The 23,667-nt window shown below is 36.9% G+C and overlaps 1 protein-coding gene across 1 annotated transcript in view; it reads left to right on the top strand.

Moving 5' to 3' along the window:
* The window catches only part of LOC121660085 (adhesion G protein-coupled receptor A3-like), a 263,515-nt gene that overhangs the window by 29,454 nt on the left and 210,394 nt on the right, over positions 1-23,667 (top strand). Inside the window, exon 2 of the mRNA XM_042019066.1 lies at positions 18,419-18,490. Coding sequence (XP_041875000.1) covers positions 18,419-18,490 — 72 coding nt within the window. The remainder of the gene's footprint in view (positions 1-18,418; positions 18,491-23,667) is intronic.

Below are 23,667 nucleotides of genomic sequence, written 5' to 3'. Positions count from 1 at the left end.
CTCTTGGGCATCTCTGCAGAGAATACTGAAATCTAAAAAGTGTGAGAAAGTGATAAAAGTGAATTCACTTTTATAATTTCAGTCTGATCCTGTTATTTGCCTCAGTGCTTCTGTCCTGGATCTTCTTCCCTTGCCCTCTTCTGGCTGTTGCCTGTAGCCCTGGACCTCACTTCCACATTTCACTGTAGATGGTGAGAGACTTCCCTGAGGTGCTGAGCTGAGCTTATCCTGATGATGGTTTCCAAAGCTTATACACAGATATTCTGCACTGGTAAAATGGGTACTCTCTGAAGGTATTTTAGCTCTGAGCAAAGAGTTTATTGTAGTGAGGAATTGCCTAGAAATGTGTAAAGACTTCTGAACTGATCTAGATTTCAGTGAGACTCAAGTATTAAATCAGTATAATTTAACATGATTGCAAGTGTCAGGCTCGGGTATGAAGACATTCTCGTACTAGTTTTTAAACCTCTTTTAAAAATACTCTTTTCAGTCTGTAAATGTATAAAAACATAATACCTAAGATAAAAGAGGTGTCTTAAACAAAAAGAAGCCAAGTACAATGTACAGAACAGCCCTATGATTGTTACTCTATACTCACATGCAAGAGAATGTTGTGACTTGCTTTAATAATGTCAGAAGCTTCGTTAACCTATAAAACAGAGATAAATTGAACTAAGAACTCCAGGTCTGGCATTCTGAAAACCACTGATTTGTTACAGACAGAATCAGTGTTTGTGGTGAAATCTATAAAACATTGAAGATACTTGTGTTGCTGGGTCAGGTGATGTTAACTGCATCATCAATGGTTTTTATATTCTGTTGATATTCTCCAAAAGAGGTTGGTAGTTGACTCTCTCTGTCAGTTCAAATCCAAGTTATTTCAGGAAGTTGTTATGCATTAATTTTGCTGTTTTATTAATATTATTCTCCTCCTCCCATCTTTCTTGATAGTTGAACTTAAACAGATGCTACAGCTGTGCAAGTAGCTGTGCTAGCTCTAGGGCTAGCAGTAGGTCCTTAAAATTCTGAAATCAGCTCTAGAAATAGCCTTTAAAAGGTTTACAAAGGTAACCATCTTATTTTGTAGTACAAGCCATAACTGCAAATGTGATTTCATCTACTTTAAGATAAATTTGCAGTCACACAAACTGAAGTAACAGTGATTTATCGCAGCTGTAAAAGATTGGTGCAAGCTCAAAAACCTACCCAACAATGAACGTTTTCATGAGACTTATTGCCAAGGCAGGTATAGGGGAGGTTTTGTTTTTAATATCTCAGATGATTTAGTTGATCAGAGTGAGAGCAGAGTGGCAGTTTATAATTGACAGACTAAGTTAAGGCTTTCTGTCAGGCAGCACTAGGTGTGGAGGAAAGGTCAATGAATGCCACCACAGTTTTTCATTGCTCTTGGTAGCCAAGTATCTACATAAAAGTCAGTGTCATAATTTCACCAAGTGACAACAGATTTAACCCTTCTTTCACCAGTTTCAAATGCAGCCACTGCTGTGAGCTGGGACACTTGTTAAATGGAATGGCTGGATTCAGTTGTCATCTTAATCTGCAAGAATGGCTGTAAATTTTCAAAACCTGTGCCCTTCAAATAGGTATGGAGATTATACGTAAAGAAATTTTGACAGTCAAAATCTTTCTTTCAAACCCAGGTACTTACAGCACTCTGTAAAGGTGCCAAGGAGTCCAGCAATCTTTTTGATTTATTCTCTACACTGTAGAGGGAGCTGAGAATACAGCAGACATCTGACATCTTGATGGAGTTCTGGAGATATGTTCTGAGGCAGGAGTTGTTTGCTGATGCCTTTAAGTTTATGGTGAACTCTGTGGATCAGTAGCCAGACTTTCTTGTACTGGATTTTAAGTCTTGGTACACTGCATCTGCTAAGTGGAAGTGATTTCAGGCTTTGCAGCTTGACTTTCAAAGTCAGTACTCTGTGTGCCATATTCTCATTCTTTCAATCTTGTGTGATTAAATCATGCCACGTTGTCCCTGAATTTCTGTCAAATCATACTGGTTACAATTAAGAATGCCCCCTAAAGGCTTAATTGAATATTCCTTAGGATTTGGCAACACAGAGAAGATACTGGTTTTCCAAAGAGACCTGCAAAACTGTTGTTCTATGGCATTGACAGAGTTACTCTCTCAGGTATTCTCCCTGAGAAAAGTCCTAAGTATGTCTCTTACAGAGATGGGTAGTTATTTTTCATGTTCAGTGGTGGTATGCAGTGAAAATGAACTCGGACTTTGCTTGAAGGTTTTCTGTCTCTGCTCAGAAGATCCCCTTCCTGTCCATCGCTGGGGCACTGGGTGTCCCTGGGAGGAGCCACTGCTTGCACTGCCCTTCTGCTCAGATGGGTTTCATAGCTGTGCTAAATGGTTCACCTGTTTAACAGGAAAAGCACCAGGAGAGCTTTCCCAGAGAGGTTAGGTGGTTGTGCTTTACTGAAACCCGACTGATTTAATGGAATCTGTAAAATGAATATAGGTTTGTGTGTTGGTTTTCATACTTAGTGATTTAATAAGAAGCTCAGTCTTAGGGGTGAAATTAGCTTTGCCTAAACAATGCAGGTGGAGTTGTCTTAAGCTGTCTGAAGTTGACTCATGTATCTCAGCTAATTCTTGCTCACAGTTTTTGTTCTCCTGGTGTTTCTCAGCAATGCAATTCTTATTCATCCCAATGCTCAGGCTGAATTCAGTGAAGTGGGAGGGAGAGTTGCTTGCTCAGAGTTGCAGCCTGAAATACCGGAAATGTGATTTTGTTGCCAACTCACCCAGAAGTCACATGAATAATTCTTGTTCTGATACTTTGATTCACTTTCTGTGGAATAATGACACTTAGAGAAATGTGTGTAATTTTAAGGGTCGAGAATACTCAGATGTGCTTTATAAAACAAAGAACATTAGAGCTTCCGGTGGTAGGGACCTAATGAAGTTCGTGTCATTTTTGCTTCTACTAGATCACTCTGGATTTTGTCTTTGATCATAAAGCTTGTGTGAAAGCATAAATATTTTTGTTGCCATTGTTCCTTTGCTTCTGATCTAACTGTTCTCGATACCTATTTTATTTTGCACTGGAAGCAAAGGGAGCTTGAAATTCTGTTTATTCGTGTCCTGTACTATTATCGAGAAAGATTATTGCAAAATAAACATAGTTCCGTTCTGCCACAACCAGCGAGAGAATGAAATGAAAATGCAATGAAAAATAACCTTTGAAACTTAGCATAATTCATAAAACAGTTTGCCATTTCAAATATCTGGAAATCTGTTCCCTTAAAAAAGGTTAAGAAAATTCTGTTGGCCAAGGAAAATACCTTTCAGAGTAAGAAGCAATATATGTATATCTATACATATATTGTTTCTAGTATGTGTATTGGAGTAATAGAAAAGGACACAGAAGATACTGCCTTTTGCTTTCCTGCAGTTCCCTTTCGGTCTTGGCTACATGAAACTGGTTTAGTGTAATACTTTAATGTTTCAAAAAAATTTTTCAGTACCCACAGCATGATAATGATCTTCAGATGCACATGTATCACAGTAGATAGCTGTTGTGTCGTTCATTATTGTAGATGTAAGAAACATCAAAAGCAATTTAAAATTCCACTTATCTTGGCTCTGCTGAATCCTAAGATAGTGTCTGAGTATCTACACAGTAGTGTCTGAAAGGTAACACATCCCCTCTCTAGGAGTGGTTAGTCTGATGAAGGAAACGTGTCTGAGTGGTGTATCTCCAGCATCTGTAACTCTGAAATGAAGTAAATTTATGAGGAGAGTCTTTTTAGATAGAAATGTGAAAATAACATCTAGAAAATAGATTTGCCTGTTCACTTAATATAGGAATCTTAAGGCATGGTTAAGTTGAGTATCAGATTATTCAGCAGCAACTGTATTGCTTTTAGTTAAGAAGTGCTTCAGGGCTGACAGTCTGAATATTTTGCTGTGAAAAGAGCGCTCAGGGAGCCATGGACACTCAAAATGAAGCTGCTTAGTGAGATTCCCAAATTCTTACTCTCCTGACTTAGTGCTGCCTGGAGAAAGCTCTGGGTGAACTTGAATGTCCTGTGCATGTGGGCTCAGTCATCAGCAGCCTTTCCCCAGTCCTGTTATGCATGGGGCTGTGCTGAGTCCGGCTGTGCCACTTGGGGAGCCCTGACCTCTTCCCCTTCTCAAAATAGATGGCAATCCCAAAGGTTTGCTGTGGGCTTCAAAGGGCGCACATGGGGTGTTGTGCAGCGGTAAGTGCTGTGGCAGGGGAGTATGAGGCTCCCTGCTCTGCCAGGAAAATCACTGTGTTTTGGGACTCCAGGGTCTGCTACAGCAGAGGACTTAGACTTTCAAGGGTAGGAAGGAAGTATTGCAGAAGTTGTGATTCAGGGCTCTTTTTTTTTGTGGGGGTGGGGGGAAGGCCTGATTTTTTAAGGATTCCTCTGGTGTGCCCAGATGGTACACTTGGGTCAGGTTTTTTTCTTCATTTGCTGTTGTAATTGGTTTTGTGTCCACAGTATCTGAAAATGTCTCTTTTTAAAGAAAGTTGACAACCAGACTTCTCAGAGATGGAGATTTTAAAAAGTGCCAAATCCCCCAAAAACTAATTCCAGAGTTGTCATCTTGTAATAAGATGCATTTTATAGGTATAGAAACATTTCTGAAATGAATGGAAAAGCAAATCAGAGCATGACACATAGATAATATTGCTGTAGGTAGACAACTGCTGTGGATGTGTTAAGCTTTGCTTCAGGTATATTGCTGTTATGGGAGTGCATGCGTATCTTTCCATGAAATGCTTTAAGGTAATATTCTATTAGTCTACATAAATATTCAAATTGGTTAGGCCAGAATCATACATAATTAAGACATTGAGCCATTCTTATTAATATTTTCCCTAGTCTGTGCTGAATATAATTGATTTTGCTCAGGAGCAATCAGTTCAGATTGCTTGGCTTATGTGAAGGACTTGGAATGAAAATGTTTCTGTTTAGTCTAAAAGCACCTAATACAAAGATTAAGAGATATATTGAAAGTATGTATTGGGGTTTGTGTTACAGTCTTGAAATAGCTTATTTTTGGAAATAAAATTTCTGCTTTTACCTAATCTTTAATATACAAAGCTTTCAGAAAGCTTGGTAAAGAAGGACTTCTGATATCTTACTATTCTGTGGCATTTACTGGGGCTAATTTGTGGCATCAGTTTCTATATTTCTCTAAGTGTCTTGCTGATATTCTATAAGAACTTGGAGTCTGGTGGAGGGTAAGTAAACAAATTTTAGAGAAAGGGGCCTAACGACCAAGGAATAGCAAAGTTAGCTTCAGTCAATACCAGAAACACAGCAGAAATAGGTATTTAAAGGAAGTTTGAAGGAAATTTATATTTACTCTTTGTTTAATCTTTGTGAGGAGGAAACTAATCAAAACATCATTGAAATATTCAGGTTTAATGTTAGAATTCTTATTTGATAATCCAAAGAGTGTATGTTACAATGTATTTTTTTTCTAATACAGATTAAGGGGTTTTTTTTGTTATCATCTGGCTGCTGCTTGGCAGCCTGTAAGATATGTTACATTGCTTCAGTCAAAATTCAGTAATGGTGCGAAGTGTTTGTACTGGCAACTTGCTGCTTTAAATTCTATACATTAACCATCTCCTATGCCAAGTCAGTGAGCACAAAGTAGTAAGTGTATGAGCAGCAAAGAAATAACAACTACGTGTGTTGCATGTAGTGCAGTTATAAATGAGAAAATGGCATTTCAATGGAAAAGAGACGGATGGGTGCCCACGCTGATTTTGGCTGATACAAGAACGTTCGTCTGTTGTGCCCTGTACTTTCTGTGCTTTCTTGTCTTTGATGGATGATGCATCTTCCACACTGGTACACCCAGCTGCCCATTACTCTAACAGGGGCTTGCCCAAGGAATGAATGTCTAAGGTATTTATTTTAGGAATACTTAAGGACAGAATATTTTTTTGTCATTCTTCTTCAAGCAGGTTGTGGTGATTTCCTAAAGAACACAAGTTGTGTCTCACTTGTAGACCAGTTCAGTCAGTAGCTCATTAATTATATTTGTACCAGAAAAGACAATCTGTATCTTTTCTTTACTTGTTTTTTCTTCATTTACTGCTCATAGGTATACTCTCTTCCCTGACCTTGCTTTTATTTCTTTCGTGACTTCTATTTCTTCAGTTCTTTCTGAAGACAGTCTCTGTTTTTAAAAAATAAGTGCAACGGGTCTTACTTATCCTTTCATGTAATTTCAGGCATCCGTGAAAGGTGCTGTCACTCTCAGTATTGATTCAAGGATCTGAAAACACTTCTGAAAAAAGAATAAATTATTCTGTCATCATTAGTTTGGGAAAACTTTTAAAACTGCTGAAAGAAATGAATTGGGAAACCATTAGGAATCATGGAGCTTCATTTAACATAGTTGTGATCACTTCAGGACATGATTCCCCCCAAAGGCTTTGGAATTCCTTGTGGATATTGCTGCCAGAGTTTATTATTTTAAAAGCAATGCGTTCAGTTACAGTTATTGTACTAGTAAATGTTTTAGGAGCCATTTGGTAGAAAGGCACATTGGGAGGTAAAGCTGAATATTTGCAATTGAGTATCTAACAAAAGGTGGTTGAGTGAGCTGAACATTGGCTAATGTGAAAGAAACAGATACAAAGCAAGGTAGGAAGAAGTTAGTTGTGTAGTGGAAATTGAATCAAATGGTAGGTGTCTTTGTATTATTTATACCAGTGTTTTGAACAGTTGTGCTGAAAGCTTTATTTCAGAGATTGCGGCTATAGCTAAAATGGAAAGAACATCAAATATTGAACAACACAGCCTTAGGAAGCTAATTTTAAGTACTGGGCTGATAGATACAGCATCTGAGACTGAGATTAAAAAAAGACAAATCCCAACTGAGACCATCATTGACCACTTTAGCTTGGAAGCTGGGAAGTAGATGGACTCGGAGATAATTGGTGTGTTACTTTCGTCACATGGGGTGAAAACTGCCTTCCCAAATGTCCTGGGAGAATTTTCTTAAGGCCCATTTTCTTAAGGTAACCACATTTCCCTTCACCAGTGCAAAATCTCTTGAGAGATAAGACATGAGGATGTTGCTTAGGCTTAAAATGAGTACTTTTAACCAAGTAAGTGGAGTCTTCTACTTAAAATAATTAATTATTAATTCTGTGTACTGATTGTGCACACCTTACTATATTTTCAAATTGGAAATAAAAAGCTGGCTGAAAGTTTAATTACTTCTAGAAGAAATCATTAAATGTTTATTCTTTTCTGTATATGTATTCAGTAAAATTATATTAACATAGGGAATTTTTGAAGCAAATAATCTAATAATATTAGTGCTGGAAACAATTGATACAGATTATTTGCAACAACAAGTAAAATAAAAAAAAAGTAAATGTTGCATTCCAATAGTTTTCCAATTCGACTTAGGCAGGCAATATAGAACTGGGATTTGATATGCCAGAGGTTGCTTTTATAGTCTCACTTGTGACATGTGGGTCCTGAAAGAAAATATTGTAAAGGCAGGTGTTGTGGCAGATATAAAGCACATTCAACCTGTAGGCTACAAGTTGGTGATTTTGATGTATAACCCCCAATTTTCTTGGTCTAGTTAGGGACCCACATTGGGTAAAGCAGAAGGAGGTTCCAGAAAAGGTGACGGTCTGCATCGTCATGTTTAGGGTTCCTTAGTCTGACACTTACTGTGACAATTCTCTTGCTTAATGTCTGGTCTCTGCAGTAAGTTTAGAGCAGATTACCTCTGTGCTGTCTGAATTTCAAATTTTTAGGGATTGTTCAATCTGTTGTAGTCCACTTCATAAATAGTGCTCAAGGCCAAGATAATCCACAACAGCCAATCACTCGGTTACACAAAAGTGCAAAAGTGTCATCATTTCACCACTCTGAGCAGTGCTCTGATCTACCTGATCTGCTTTAGATGGGAGATGGGACTGGATGACCTCTTGAGGTCCCTTCCACTCTGGATGATTGGGAGAAACAAATTATCTGTCAGCCTGCATTTTCTGCCTCAAATGGACACTAGCCCAAATCTGTTTTTTAAAACATTTTGCAGACTTGAAGCACCTCCAAAAAGAACTATAAACTTGTATGCTGGACTGTATGCGTTGTGTGTGGTTCACTTGTCCTCTGTGAATTAAATAAGAATAATTACTAAGCGTTCAAAACTTCGGGCTGTCACTCTACTAGAGTGAGTATCAGTAGCTGTCTGAAGTGCTTTAGAAAAACTTCTTTGTCACTCATTATTAGCAGCTAAAACTCTGTTCCTCTGTCTTTGACACCAAATGGAAGGCTAAGAGGAGCATTCTGACATTCAGTCTTACTGGTTGAGGCAAAATAGAACAAACAATTTAGATTTCCTAAACTATCTCTTTAAATATATCATTATGAAAAAAGGTTTTCTTTTGAAATTCAGCTAGGAATTATTTAATGATTCCAGACCAGGTTTTTTTCAGGCTTTCATTTTTCATATATATTGCCCAAAGGATGCACAATGAGTTCTGTATTTCATTGAATTACCAGAAGGTATACATTGTCATTTTTAAAAAATACTACTGCATATAGCTCTTTCACAGAACACAATTGCAGTCCCAGCAGAACTTGTCAGTTAAGCTATAAACATAATAAAAAACAGAAAACCAATTTGTGGGAAAATCAAAATTACTGCAATGAAAACTTTTCAGTATTTTTCTGGATTTATATTCAGCAATTGTTTTAGTAACTGAGAGACATGAGCATTTTGAAGACGATTCTGAGCATAGTTTTCAGAAATAATATGGAAACTTTATAATGCTCTTCTAGAAATACACAAAAGATTAGCAAAACTAGGGAAAGCGAAAGGAGTGTTTCAGGGTTTAAAAGAAGGGCCGTGAGCTGAATAAGAGAAGTGCTGAAAAGATCCCACAAAGGAAACAAAAAGTAATATAAGAAGTGTAATAAAAAAGGAAGGGTGACTCGGGAAATTTTACCCTTTTTCCAAAGTGACTTAGAAGTAAATTATAGTAAAATCTGAATTAGGAAATCTGAATTCTTTCTTGTAAGAATTTTAATTAAATGTTAATAATTTATTTGGTACTCTTGTTAAAATTCTTGAACTTAAGAACTCAAAATTTATTTGTAGAATAATACCTCCTGACCGTATTGTATGTAGTGTATAAAACAGGTTTGGCCCACCTGTGGAGCTCCAAGGCAGTTTGGGGTGCTGGTGATTATTTGGCTGAGCCCAGGAGAGAGGAATGGTTATGCTGACCTTGCCATGAATCACCATGGTAAATCACTTGCAGAAACCATTTTGGAGTGGGGAACCTAAATGAACTTCTTATTCCTACTGAAATAAGTGTAAAAATTCCTGTCCTGTAGGATGAAGATGTTTCTCAGCTCTTGTGTCTTGTTGGTGCTGAGCACACTGAAATGCTCAAATCTGCACATTGTTCCAGTGCATTGTTCTCTCAGCTGCTCTGCAAGTCCTGGTGGTGTTTGCACCGTTGCTGTTGGCGAATTCTATAAAAGTGTGGATGAGAAACAAACATAAGAATGTAATCTTCCCACAGCGCCGAGTTGAATGAGAAGCATGTCAAAAGCTAATTCTCCTGTAAACAATCACTTCATTAAATCCATTTGCATACTGCACAGGCTTATGCAGTGGAGGAGAACTTTCAATTTTTTTAGCTTATGCAGTGGAGGAGAACTTTCAATTTTTTTAATATTCTGTATGAATCTCATTTTTCCCACTAAAAATGGATTTCAAATATATATTCATTGAAGGATGTGCAGTGAGTCAAAGGCAAAACCAAGAACACCAGGGCATGCAGACCCATGCTGTCACCAGTTGGCTACATATGCTCTTAGAAATAGTGTTTTATTGCAAGTTCAGACATAAGGATTTCCTTTTCATTGTAGAGAGAGCTTTGAACAATTCCTCCCTTTCTCCAAAGAAAATGTTGACAATAGAATCTTTGATCTACAAAAACTAATGCACATGAAAAATTTAATTCATGTAAATAATTCTGTTAGACTCAGTAAGACCCATCACAGGAAGTTAAACATGCATAACTATCTCTCAAGTAAAGACCATGCATGTGGTAGGTACAGTGATATAGTCTAAAAGTTCACTTAGATAAAGTTCTGTCTTCAAAAGATGTAATGAAAATGCTGTCTTATCAAAAGATCATGTGGGGTTTTTAAACTAAAATTTGAAAAAAATTACATGCACTCAAGTTCAAAACTTTTAAAAGTAAGATTTATCTAGAGAGCTGAATGGTGTTATAAATACGTGTCCGTGTTGTAGGCAAATAGTAATGATTCATCACATTTTTATATTCTCATATTCTATGTTCAGTTCAATATGATGTGATTTTACGAAATATCACTGCATAATTCCAGTTTACTATTCCAGTGCTATATATATTGTTAAACCTTTTTCTACAATCATCCACTCACTATGTAAGTTTTCCGGGTGCTGACTTTCTTGAATACAATTGATTAAACTTTGAGCACAGATTCCTGTATGACACTTCAGGTGTTCACTGATCTTTAGAAATAACCTTTAGACCTTAAGTTCTTGTGGGAAAAAGAAGTTTTACTTAATAGGATCATCTAGTTCAGAAATTCTCTAGTGCTTGATAAGTCATAAAATAGACAAGCACATTTCTTTTCTGAAGTACTTAGAGTCCTATTAGTAATGCTTTGATTCCTACTGCTTCTTGTCCTGTTCAGTTAATTAATATCATCCTGTAGTGGAGTGGGCTTGTTCAAAAGCTGAAGCCTCTTTAACTCCCCCACTGTTAGGAAATCATATTAAAACTTCTATTTGAGAGTGACCTTGCTGCTTCCTTTTGTTAGTACATTAATACCACTGAACCAGTATTAGGGAGAGAATGAGTTGTTTGTCCTGCTAGTGATGATAATATTTTGTTTTACTGTTTGAATTGTGGTGTTGCTTTCACAAAAAGGCTCTTGAATATGATTTTACCTAATTAAATCAGTTGATGTGGTAATTAATATGAGAACTCTCCGGCTTTGGTGTTTTGAATGTGACCTAGCAGTTCCTCATATCACCCAAGAGGACTTGATGAAAAGCCACCAGTATGAACACCAAAGACAAAAAAATAAGAGTTTTGCTTTACACTTTAAATTTCTGAAAGTGGGGTTATTGAACAGTGATTTTGCACAAAAGCAATGTTCTGTTTCCATACTACAGCTTCTCCCACATTCCATTAAATGGATGACAGACTATTGGTGTTAATTTACACTTTTGGAAGGACTTTCATTTAAATAACGACTTACCTAAAAGGAAATTTCTTGATGCTTATGCTTTCTTTTGCTATCATCAAATAGCATCAAGATCTGGAAACTGCTGTTCTGCTGGTACTGTACAAATAAAAATGATAATTAGCACACTCTTACTGCCTCTTTGGCTATAGCTGTTTGGGGGCTGGTTTTGCCACATGAACGTGCTGTGTACAATGGAAGGCAGTTTTTGAGTATTTTTCTGTTTCCACTACTGCTTGATATTGCTGCAAGTGAATGGGTTTAACAAAAGCTGGTATATATGGAAGATAATGATAAAACCAGTTGGAATTAGAGGTGCTGAGAGACTAGGTTTTATTGCTTTCTACAGGATTTTTGTATGATTCCTTTTAAGAATGTTGACCACACACTTTATTTAGTTTAAAAAGACAATAAAACAGGCCACAATCCTCTTCAGGAAGAGAGGTGCCACTTCAGGCCTTTATATTCATCTTTACCCTTCTGATCATTTACCTTTATGCTCTTTTAAGTTTTGATGTTCTCAAAGTCAGAAAGAGAAGCAGGCACTATGAATTACTGTACTTACATACTGATATATAATAAATTAATAAATACTCCCCCTATCTTTACAACTTTTCCTCCCTTGTGTTTGGGTATCAGACTGTGCAGATGTCCACCACACCCAATTCATCTTGTGAGCTGTCAGCAGCGTTTTCAGTCCTTTTTCTCTTTTCACTTGTTCAATCAGTTTTGTTATTGTTCTGTGACTCCCTCTCAGTCTGTTTGTATAGTTCTAATATTATCTGTTGAAGTACTAGGTAGTAACTCAGCTATGGTTTTCAGTTTGGAGAGGGGAAAAAAAGTGCAGTTTGTACCTGTATTTTATGATAGCTCCATGTATCCCTCCATGTGTGGCACAAAAAGCAGGTATCTTTTTTTTAAATTTATTTTTCTATTTCTGCCATGTTTGTGGTCCAAACTCCTTCTTAATTTGTTTCTGTGGTGCAGTTCTCAATGAATTATGGATGTTGTGGGAAATAAACAATATTCTGGTTTACCAAGAAGGATTTTAAAACCTTAAAAAAAATTTAGAAAAACTTAGTTTTTCATTTTACACTGTAGGATTTCAATATAAATTATGCTAGTTGTATTCTGATACTATAAAGAAATTAAATACATTTTTCCCTACCAGTGTGCCCAAGGATTTCACAGGATGTCTTCTCACACTCCCTTCGTATCTAACCACATGCCACATGTAAAGAGGACAAACATCTTAAACTGCAATATGTCAGCTGTTATCAGGCTTCCATGAAAAATGATTAACTACTATCTGTACTTAAATTGTTATTTTGGAATAAAAGATACTTCAAATTGTTGATGTTAAGTTAGCATGTAAGAGAAAGTGCAGAACTCAAAACACAGTTTCTGAACGGAGCCCCAGCACAGTCGTCCCAGATGTACAATCTTAGTGGACCAGGCTTTCTCTCTTTTTTCAAATTCTCATGGATGTTCACCTAACACACCTTTCTACTTGAGAAGTGGAAAACTGAATAGGGATTAAGACGAAGTGCACAGCAGGGGTGGGTGTGGTTGGGGGTCTGGTTGTTGCTTCCTGTAGCACTTGAGTGTCCCTTTAGCTGGGCCCAGTGAGTGGGGCTCAAAGGAAGGATTCTGGAGGTTTCAGTTTTCTAGACATGGTCTATCAGCCTAGACACAGGACTGGGTCAGGTATGATCTGTAGCAGCTCGTGGGCTGCTCAACAGAAAATCCAGGTGAAAGTTGACATTTTACTGATTTTTCATGAAGTTTGGGTGGGAGGTTTTGCTTGTGGTTTTCATGTACTTTCCCCTGTGAGTATTATCAGAGGAAATACATATTTTCATTAATGGGTCACACTTCCTTCTATGTTCACTATGCATTTGGGAATAGCAGTCTTCATCTAAATGCCTTGTCTTCCTTAGATTTGGTTATCTGAGCTGTGCTTTCTCTGTGGATGCACTGCTGTGGGAGCTTGCAGGCTTTAGGCTTTACTGGGTGGGATGCAGCACCATCCCACTGAAGAAGCCTCAGCTGTGGAATTTGTTTACTCTGTAATGTCAAGTGAACCCAAGTCCATTGACTCTGGAGGCTTGGTAAAAAGATTCCTTCTCTCTGAGGGGTTATATAGGAAGTTGAAGTTTGTTTTCATTATGATTGAGAGCTCTTTATTTGATGCTTTTTAAATACTTCAGTAAGTTCTCTTATGCTGGGCATGTTTTGTATTTGAATGAGACTTTGTTGCACAGGGCCACATAATCCTGTACTTTCAATGGTTTCAGAAAACAAAAATCACAGCCTCATTTTAAGCAAACTGTGATTTATGGCTTGTTTAATTCAAATGGAAGAATTGGCAAGAAAATCAGAGAAATTACTTTTCTCCATTAGAGCAATTTATTCTTTTAGGTATGTCTGTACTGTAAAGAAAGGGAGTCCAGGACTGAAAGGAGAGCACAGGAAGCAATGGCTCATTGACTGTCCATGCTTCTCCATTGTTAGCATCTGCTTGGCGTGGTTTTGGTCCTGGTGTATTGATGCCTCGAAGTGGCTACCTGAAAACACAGGCTAGACAAGATTAAGAAAATAAGAGTAGGTATTTATTTGAAGGGCCTTCAAAGGTACACCTTGGGAGTCAAAAGCCTCCACCCAAGATGGACCCTGGGCACAAGTTCTTCACACTTTTATAAATTTGGTCCATTTGCATATCAGAGTTAATTCTCCAATTATAATTTCAGTTAATGATGTAATTACCCCAAACTTGCCCCTCCTCTCAAAGGCTTTAGTTTACATGTTTTTGGGGCCTGGGTCAACAAGGTGTCCTTGAGGTGCAAACCTAGAGAGGGTTTGTTATGTCTAACCAGCATGAAGCAGCAGTAGCTAACAGGCCGTATGAAATTTCAGTTACATACTGGGCAGTACAGGATTTGAAAAATATAAAAGTTAAAACCTAAGGCATCATTCCCCCCCCCCAAGTGAGGTTGGTTGGTTGGTTTGTTTCCAGTGCAGGGTGAATGGAATCGTGTTCAGCCTGTGCTGCAGCCCACCAGGGAAGTACATTTGTGCTGTGAAACTGCATGCATGGATTAAATGCTTTAGGATGTCAGTGCAAGTCAAGAGAGGGTGTTTGAATGATATCCCTTGAGAGCAGGAATAGTGCTGGAGGGCTCCAGAGGGCCAGGAAAGAATAAACCTGGTGTTGAGTTAATATCTTCTGAACAGCCTCCCTGGGGTAAACTGTCCCCCAAAATGTCTTGGGAGAAGTAGCAGAGACGTAAGATTTTAGACAGTCAACTGCAGCAACAGAATGGTTCATAAAGTGTCTGATAGCAGAGTGCTACTGACAGGTAAACTGCTCCCCAGCACTGTTTTAGTTGCATCCTGTGAGAGCTGGGACTGAAGGTGCCTTGATTTGAATTTTCAGTTACTTGGGCTTGAATCTTTAATATATTGTGCAAAGACAGTTTGCAAACTGAACTTTAAAATAAATACTTATTAGAAGGCTTCTCTGGGAATCTTCTTCCTGAACAAAACCAAAAAACCAACCAAACAAAGACAAAAACCCACCACCAACAATAAAAAACCAAACCCCAAACCAACCAACCAATCAACCAACCCAAAACCCCCCCAAGACCCAAACCAAACCAAAAAAACTACTTTAAGTAGATTTTGGTTTTAGAAAATACCTTCATTGAAATAAAGTGTGCTCATTTTCATAGTGTTTCTTCTGCTGGAATAAAATACTTAAAATGTCAGCTTCTTAGCACATAGCTAGAAACTGATAATTATTTAAACCAGCTGCCTAGTTGCAGTGTATGGTGAGATTCATCACTGTGATTCACTAGCACATCAGAAAAAAAAAACGCAAAAAGCAACCAAGTGAAAATGCTATGGATAGATAAAATGTGAAAAGTACTTATTCACAGTTGGTGCATGGTGGTGGTTTATTTTTAAAAAGTGCAACCTCTATTAGAAGTTTGATTAAAATAAGTGAGTCAGTTTCTGTTATATCTGACAGCTATAAATTTGTTACAAGCTTTCCAAAGAAAATACATGAATAACACTTTTTTTTTTTTTCATGTATTTATTCACCAAACCCTTGCCATCTGTAAGTACAAGAAAAGGATGCTCATCACTGCAAAATTTCTGCAGGTCTTTAATTAGAAACATTTCCCTGTAAGCAGGTGACTGTATTCGAGGGAAAAGAGAAACATACCTATTTGGCTATACTTCATACATTTCATGTCCATTCTATTGCTTGTCCATAGAAATAATGTACAAAAATTATTCAGTGTAATTTCAGCATCAAGACTAAAAGCCACAATTTGTCCCGGCATTGATTATTTGAAAATGTTGTTCATTGTCGGTAGTTAAGCCTTGTTTCTGTGTTAGGATATTGAACATTGTAACCAAAACTTTCCTCCCTTCCATCCTCATTCCTGCGACAAATGTCCTCAGAAGGGAAGAATGTTATGAGTCGCATCAAAAGCTTAGTAAGTGATGCATTACTGTATGAAAAATAATGTGATTTATGTTTGCCACTGAAGTTGTTCATTTTATTCACAGAATTGGTCTTCAGTACAACCCAAATCCTTCTTGATAACAGCCTGTTGCAAGTTCTTGCACATCACTAAAACTAATTAAAACCAGGTGGATTCTTCCCATGTAGCAGTACCACCCAGCTGAATGAAATGTAGATAACTTATATGAATTGTTAGAGAGGATGTTGTTTTCCCTAGGGACCTTACTGGAATGCTAGGATTCTCTAAAGCTGCATTTCTGAACAGAAAAAGATTCATATTTTAACTATGATATCCTTATTACTTTGTTTATAAAACCTGAATTTAAGTTGGCACTGTAGAGAAGAGGAAGCCCTGAGGGAAACTTAATTTTTGAAACCTGATCTCTGTGTGAAAGTCTCTGTGAAACTCCGGTATAAAGATTTGAAAGGTTTCCTTTAGAAACTCAAATCTACATAGCTAAGTTTTGTTGGTTTTTTTGGTTTTTGTTTTTTTTTTTTTTAATTTTGTGGTGTCACATTTTTCACAACTCAGTTTATCTTTCAAAAATATGAATGAGATAGCAGAATCATGAGCTGTGTTTACTGAGTATTCCATTTATGAACTAAATGATCTGCTTAATCTTGTGATTTATTACTAGTTTGATAGTTCTCCTTAATTAATAGGAGTTTGTTTTATGTGGGCTAATGATACTGATTTCAATCAATGTGTGTAGGGCTGTACGGAAGGGGACATGGAGGAAGAGTAGGGGGCCAGCTGACCTGTGCTGCATTTTCATGGAGTGCCAGCAAAGTTCAGACTGCCCTCTTTTTCTGGGCAGAATGAATAGAAGGCTGGAAAAACAAATTGGCACAATGAAAATTTTTTAAAGACAGAAGTACTTGTATCTAAGCCAGCTGTAAGTTTTGAAGTGCACTTATCTTTGCAAATCAGACTATGAAAAGTAGTCCAAATACAATATTTGTATCAAATGTCATTGTAACAGACCTCAAAGATGGTCTCTCTGTAAAACAGCATATTAAAAAAAAATGACCCAATATGAAGTGGAATTCATTATGTTAGTCTTTCCAAGCCCAGCCAATTTTAATTTTGGGTCTTTTTTCTTGACTGACTCAAGTTCTTTGCAGTCTCAGAAGACAAGTTGAATAAAAGAATAAAATACTAGAACATTGAGAATAAAACAATAGAGCATTTCATATATTTACCCACAGTGGGCCATCAAGTCACATCAAAATACACGTTTATATAGGAATTTTAGATTTGCAGAATTCTCTAGATCTTACTAACATTGCAGTGTTTTAACTTTGCTACATCAATAATTATTTTTTGTGTTCCTGTGAGTCAGTGTTGTTACATTTGCATCTAGACTTGAGGTTTTATGTGGTAGGTGTGTGCTGGGGCAAAGCACTTACTGTTCATATACAATGGGAAATGCTAAGAGCAAGACAAGTTAAGATGTCTTGTGTAACTGACTGTTTAAAAACTTTACAAAAATAAAAAGTTGATTTAAAAATCTCAAGTTTGCTAGTTAAGAGCATAAAATTTATTTTGAAATATTTTTGGTCTACTTTCTATCTTATTGCAAGCTGCATGTCTTATTTTGAAATGTACTTTTGTGCACTAGAGAAGTGTAATTTATTGTAAATGTTACATTAAAAGACTCATTTCTCAGGCAGTTGGAATTAGATTTTTTCAGAGACAAATGTTTCTTATGCACTTTGCATAGTCATTACATTAAAACCCCAATTTCTCAAGTTGCTAAACCAAACTGCATTTCTTTTGCATTTTGGAAGGTTTTTAAGGGGTAACATCTTCAGAACAAGGGCATGTTCATATTGTATTGCTTCTGAAATAGCTGGGAACATATGGTGATGGAAAGTCACTAAACTAGGAAGAACCACTTGTGAAATTCACAGTAGCTTAATATAAGGAAGAATAAACAACTTTTTCAATGGCCTGCATGCAGGGCCAGTCTGCAAGTGTATGTGATGGTGGTGGTGTTTGATGGGTCAAGCATAGCTTAATTACTGAATTTCTACTATGCAGAGGTTGTAACAGGAAAAAATTTTTGGACTTGTCTGTTTTTGTTTGTCTCTCCTCTAGAAAATTAAATACTTTGTCTGTATATGTGAGCTATCCATGGTATGATTCCTTGTACCTCCCTGCTACGGCAGCCACTGCAAAGTGATTTTATTGTCCTCTAATCTACTGGAACAGTTTTTAACATGTCTTTTGCTTTACCCGCCTTTTTGCAGACTGGGAAGCCCAACAAGTACCTTAGTGGTAATTTAGAATCTACTAGTAAAGTGTGGGCATTTAGCAGTGTTAGAATTTTCAAGCTGGAGTCAAAATTCACTTCTTGACATATTTCTTGACTGTGCTTTTATTTAATAAAGAAGAAACTATGCACTTCAGGAAATGGTAATCTTTATTTATGGCTATGATGGGAAAATGCAAATGAAGCAGTGAATTTTGTGATTAGTATTTTACAGAGCAGTCACTTACTATAATTATATGTTTTAGATCAGTGGAATTATCATGTTCTATTAACCAGATTATTTCCTGACTTCTTGTAGGATTCTGAGTAACAACAAGATCTTGTGGTTGAAGAATGGCTCTTTCTTCGGGCTGAGATCCCTGGAGAGACTGTGAGTAACTGACCAGCCTTGCTCCACCTTCAATTAAAAAGTCTTTCTACTTTAAATATAGAAACAAACATCAGATAATGAAGTTGAGACGTTCTGAACTGTATTGCACAGTAGAGTTTCTAGGCAGTCATCAGCTTAAGAAACAGCATAAAAATGAGTGCATGGGGATGGACGTGGAAAATACAGGAAAGCACTGCCATCAGTTTGGAACTAAAATAAACATGCAGTCAAAGGCTTGTACCACACTATGTACACTATCACAGCAAAGACTGCTATATGTAATGGTAACACTAATATACCTGACATGTAGTTTGGGTTATTTAACTCACTGGTCTCCAATACTTCCATTTTAGTTCTATACTAATTTTAATTTTTTCTATATTTTAATTATAATATCAACAAATTGGACAGCATTTATCACAGGAGCAAACAATGATATTGATAAAGCTCCATGGCCATGTATTTCTAGCCAGTATTTGGAGGGGGAAAGAGGAGCTCAGGAGCAGCTAATGAGTTAGGAAGAAAACATTTGGAAACTTCAATGGAAATAAATAAGCAGTAACAGCTATAGTATAACACTACTTTCTGTATAGATAGGTCAGTCATTTGAGAATAATTGTGAACAAGCCTAAAAGGCAACTTTTTATATCTTTAGGCAACTTATGGTGCCAGTACATCTAAAATGAGTAATTATGTCATGCCTATCTTACAATATCTCCTGCAGCTTGAGCTAAATTACTTTCATACTGCTTTGTAAGAATAGCTTTATTATGTAGAACTGTTGATATAAAATAGTTGCTACATTCATGAATGCATGAATGTATTCTGTGTAGTATGACATATGAAAATCAACCTTTTTTGCTATAGATGTGTGTGATATGCATGCTGTTTATGGTTGTGGAATAAAGTGGGTAAGTATACCATACTGAGATGTTTGAATATCCTAACGGTGATTTAAAAATAAACAACTTATTTCAAGGTCTCAAGCAATCTCTTAAGCACCTTGAAGGGTTTGGATAAAGTGACTGTCAGAACATTTATGCTAAGTAATATTAGATTTTCTCTGTATATAGTTATAGTTGTATCAAATACTTTCCTTAATGTTAAATGTTGATATATTAAATGATAGGGAATATTAAATAGTATAGAATGGAGAGTGGTGTATTATTTACTAACTGGTTTAATACTACATTTAACAGTGATATGAGGTTTGTAAAGAAGTCTATAAATATTTTAGACAAAAAAATTTAGAACACGGGATAGGATTACGAATTTATTGCAAGAAGGGAAATTAGTAAATTAAATTCTTATGTAATATAAGTAAATATAAGTAATGTAGTGTTTAGAACTAAAGGAAAACATTTCCTCTGAGGTTTTTTCTAGGGTTTAATTTACATTGGGAAATTATATGAGTATGTACTTTTAAGAAGTTTATTAGTTAACTAGTGAGATAAATACTTCAACCTGAAAAGACATTACAAGCAAAACTAAGAACGGTGAGAAAACAGAAAAAGTGCCTGAGGTGTGTAGCCTCAAGTACCATCTCCATCTAAACCATTTTCATTTTCCTGTACTGATTTTTCACAACAGTACAGATAAAATGAATATCATCTCCTCTGGTTATAATTCTGTTTGGCTATAGTATTAATATAAAATCCATGAGTGATCCATTAATTGAAGACTGGAATTCAAGTGATGACATTCTCATGATTCAGCCACTCTATTTCTGCTTCATTTGGGGCCAGTCTGGCCCCATATGCTTCTTATCAGTATCTGTGAAATCCCAGTTTCAGCTGGAGGGGTGAGAACAGCTGGAATAGTCTACTAGGAGGTGAGTGTGAATGAATTACAGCTGGATGAGCGCTCCTAGCTCTTGGACAAAGGTTTCCCCAGCTTTGCCTTTTCCACAGAACCTAATTCAGAGCAGTACTTCAGGTGCTCAAAATGGAGAACTATGGCAGCAACTGTTGTCTTTACTGTGACTTGTTAAAATGGACCAAAAACTTTCATTCCTTGCCTCAAAGGAAGTACTGTAGCAGGAAAATCCAGCTTCCTTTAAAATAATATTAAGTTTACAAGATTAGGTGCTTAGGAACACGGGTGTGCTGGAGTTAAGAATTACTTATTTAATTTGGCTTTGCACTCCTTGTGGTCCTGTTCAGAACAAAAAATAATGTGAATGCCATAGAGGAAAGAGTCATGTAAGTCAGTAAAATTTTTTTTTTACAGTTACCATGAGATCATGAGTTAGAAGAGTGTTAGCTTACACAGAAAATGAAATCATTCAATGTCAAACTGTAAAACTTCAGAAAAGTGAAATTTCAGGTGGAACTGAATGACTTGTATAGTCTGGCTCTTACCTGTTCTGGAGTCCTTAAACCCTCTTTTTGGGTAAAGAATGGTTTGAAGCCCTACTCCAGTAAGTGATTGAAAACTTTCCCCCTATTATTTTATTTTTCAATGCATGTCACAACAAGAAATGCAATAATATCTACTAAAAACTGTATAATAATGATCAAAATACATGCATGAAATATTAATACCTTTACTGGGCATTTTGTAAAAATGCTTTGAAAAACACTGACTCACAAAAGGTGCACTTTCTGTTTTATGTACATTTATGAACAGTGACTCATGAGTGATCTGTAGAGATGGCAATCCCGCTCCACAGTTACAGTTTTCTGAAATAAAGAATTGCTGCCATGTGCTGGTTTGGAAAGGCTGGCTCACAAAGGTGACATGGCATCTGGGTTATGATATGCCTCTGTGCCACAGAGCTTACACTGCAGTACTAACAAGTGGTATTAAGAAGTGAAGATCATAACTTAAATACCATGAGAGAATAAAAACTTTCTGTAAACTTAGATATGATAATGCTGCCCAGTTATATGGTCCTTGAGTTGGAGTAAAATCAGAAGTGTGGGTAAGAATATAAATAAGATTTTTTTTGAAGCAAGTGTGGTAAAGGAACTGTTCGTTAAAGTATGAAGAGCTGCGTGGAATTTAACCAGAAGAGACTTAAAGGCCATAAATTCTATAAATGAGAATGCACGCCTGGAACCCATTTCTGTGATACACCCTGTGGAGATGGCTGGCTTCACATTCAGGAGGCTGAGAATTCAGTTTGGATCTGAAGCTCAGGGCAAAGACTTGACAGCTTGTAATGATTTCAGTTCTAGTGCTTTCCCTGCCTGCAGTCAGTGTCCTGCCTTCCCAGAACAGCAGGAGTTATCACAGACATTTAAATAAGTTTTTCCTATGCTCTGGCTACCATACAAGAAAGGCAAGTTGGGCTTTCAAAGCCATGAAAGAGCGAGGTATCCCTTTCAAGTAAGTCTCAGAAATCTGAAAGCTCTCATTTAGTAAAATATTTGGAGGGGTGTGAACAACTGAATTGTCTATGTAATTTGGTGGTGTACTTATTCCATAAATCAGAACAACATATTAAATAGAAAAAATGGTGATAGTTTGCTTCTTTAAGACTTATTTTTATTTACTTATTTTTGTCTTCTGGGCATGGGGTTAAGCATGCTATAACCCAAAGAATCATAGGCTAGTGCAGGTTACCAAGTTACTTGCAGATGCCTTATCATGGCCGTATGTGGTATTGATGCTGCTCCAAAGACATTCCCATCCCCCTCCAGTGTGCAGCAAAGTAATAGTATTAGTGCCAGCTGTGGCAAGGCTTTTTATGCCTGAGAATATTTGGCCAGCCATAGTCCATGGGATGCTTCTGAGGGCAGAGACCAATGTGGTTGGGCCAGGTGCTCCAGCTGTGCTGGACCTAAAGCCAAGATCCAGACTAGGGAAATAAATCTTTTGCCCTCATCCTGGTGCCAGCTGGCACAAAACAATGTGTACTTCAGCTATTATCCACACTGCTAATTTTCTTACTTTGCACAGCAGCCACTGCACCACAGTTGCCTGGACAGCCCCTGCCCTGAGCTACCTCCCTATGTTACCTCTCACTGGGGCAACCTGTTGTGGCTTCCTCGCTGTGGACTCCTGCTGCTGTGGGATTGATTGTGTGCTTAGTATTTTCAGGAGTGGGTGTATGAAGTTGCTATCTCTCTGTTTCATTACCAAATGCACTTTTTCATTAGATTTATAGGAGCATTATACCTCTGAGACTTGCTCCTTTGTCCCAGTGACTGAAACTCTAACGGGTTCAGAAGCTATTGGGAGGGAACCAGAAAATAAAAATAAAGAAACATACACAAACAGTCCATGGTTGCATAAGCAGTTTCCTTGGGAAATCAGGATGAAAGATCACTAGGCAAGATTACACATTTTTCACAGTTGAGCCAGAAGAAAAGCATGCCAGGCACTAATAAGCAGCAGTGACTGTTTAACAGAAACTTACTTTGTTACATTTTCTAGACAAAGAAAAATAATACTGAAGTATCTTTAAGAATTTAGCATTGAATTTATTTTTTGTTTTATTTTTTTAGTGCTATAGATGTCTTACTCAACCAGGCCTCACTTAGGTGGTGTGTAGTTTTATTAAGTGCTGCTGTAGTGTGAAGTTACCAATCACGTGTCAGTGCTGCACAGCCACAGGTTGTCCTCAGTTATTATCAGACAAGATTGCCTAAAAGCTACTTCAAATAGATTTCAGTGGGACATTCTGCAACTGTATGTTGTGGTGTGTAATAACACACTCTACTGAGGGATGAAAAGGGCTAGAAAGACGAGCATAACAAATCAGAACATAGAAAAAACACGCTGTTATGCAGTTGTTACAGAAATATGATACTTAGAAGTTCTTTAGCAAAATTCAAGTGATGGAAGCATAAAATAAAAAGGTTTGACATTTTTAAACATGCAATTTACATTTTCTAAATTACTGTCCTCTTTATTTTTTCCCTGCTCATACATTTGAAATGTGCATGTACGCACACATACAAAGAAACAGATGTTCTTCCTAGGTACTGTGAAGGATTGGAAATATGCTCAAAGAAATTGTTAAACAATTTTACTTTCAACACATTGCGTATGACATCTTTAAAGTTAGAAACTTCATAGAATAAATTTAGAAATACGTGTTCTTTTTTTGATTGTTGTAAAAACAGAAAAATACTGGTTATTATGAACTAATAATATTTCAGACTGACAGCCACGATCCAGCTGTGCAACGTTTTTGGCTTTTTTTTTTTTTTTCCTAGAAGATCTTGCAG

Source organism: Corvus kubaryi, unplaced genomic scaffold, assembly GCF_017639235.1.
Source record: "Corvus kubaryi isolate FWS band 111438036 unplaced genomic scaffold, C.kubaryi_AGA036_p1.0 138, whole genome shotgun sequence".
Lineage (NCBI taxonomy): Eukaryota > Metazoa > Chordata > Aves > Passeriformes > Corvidae > Corvus > Corvus kubaryi.
The sequence above is the reverse complement of the archived record's forward strand: the minus strand, read 5'-3'. Positions and strand labels throughout refer to the sequence as shown.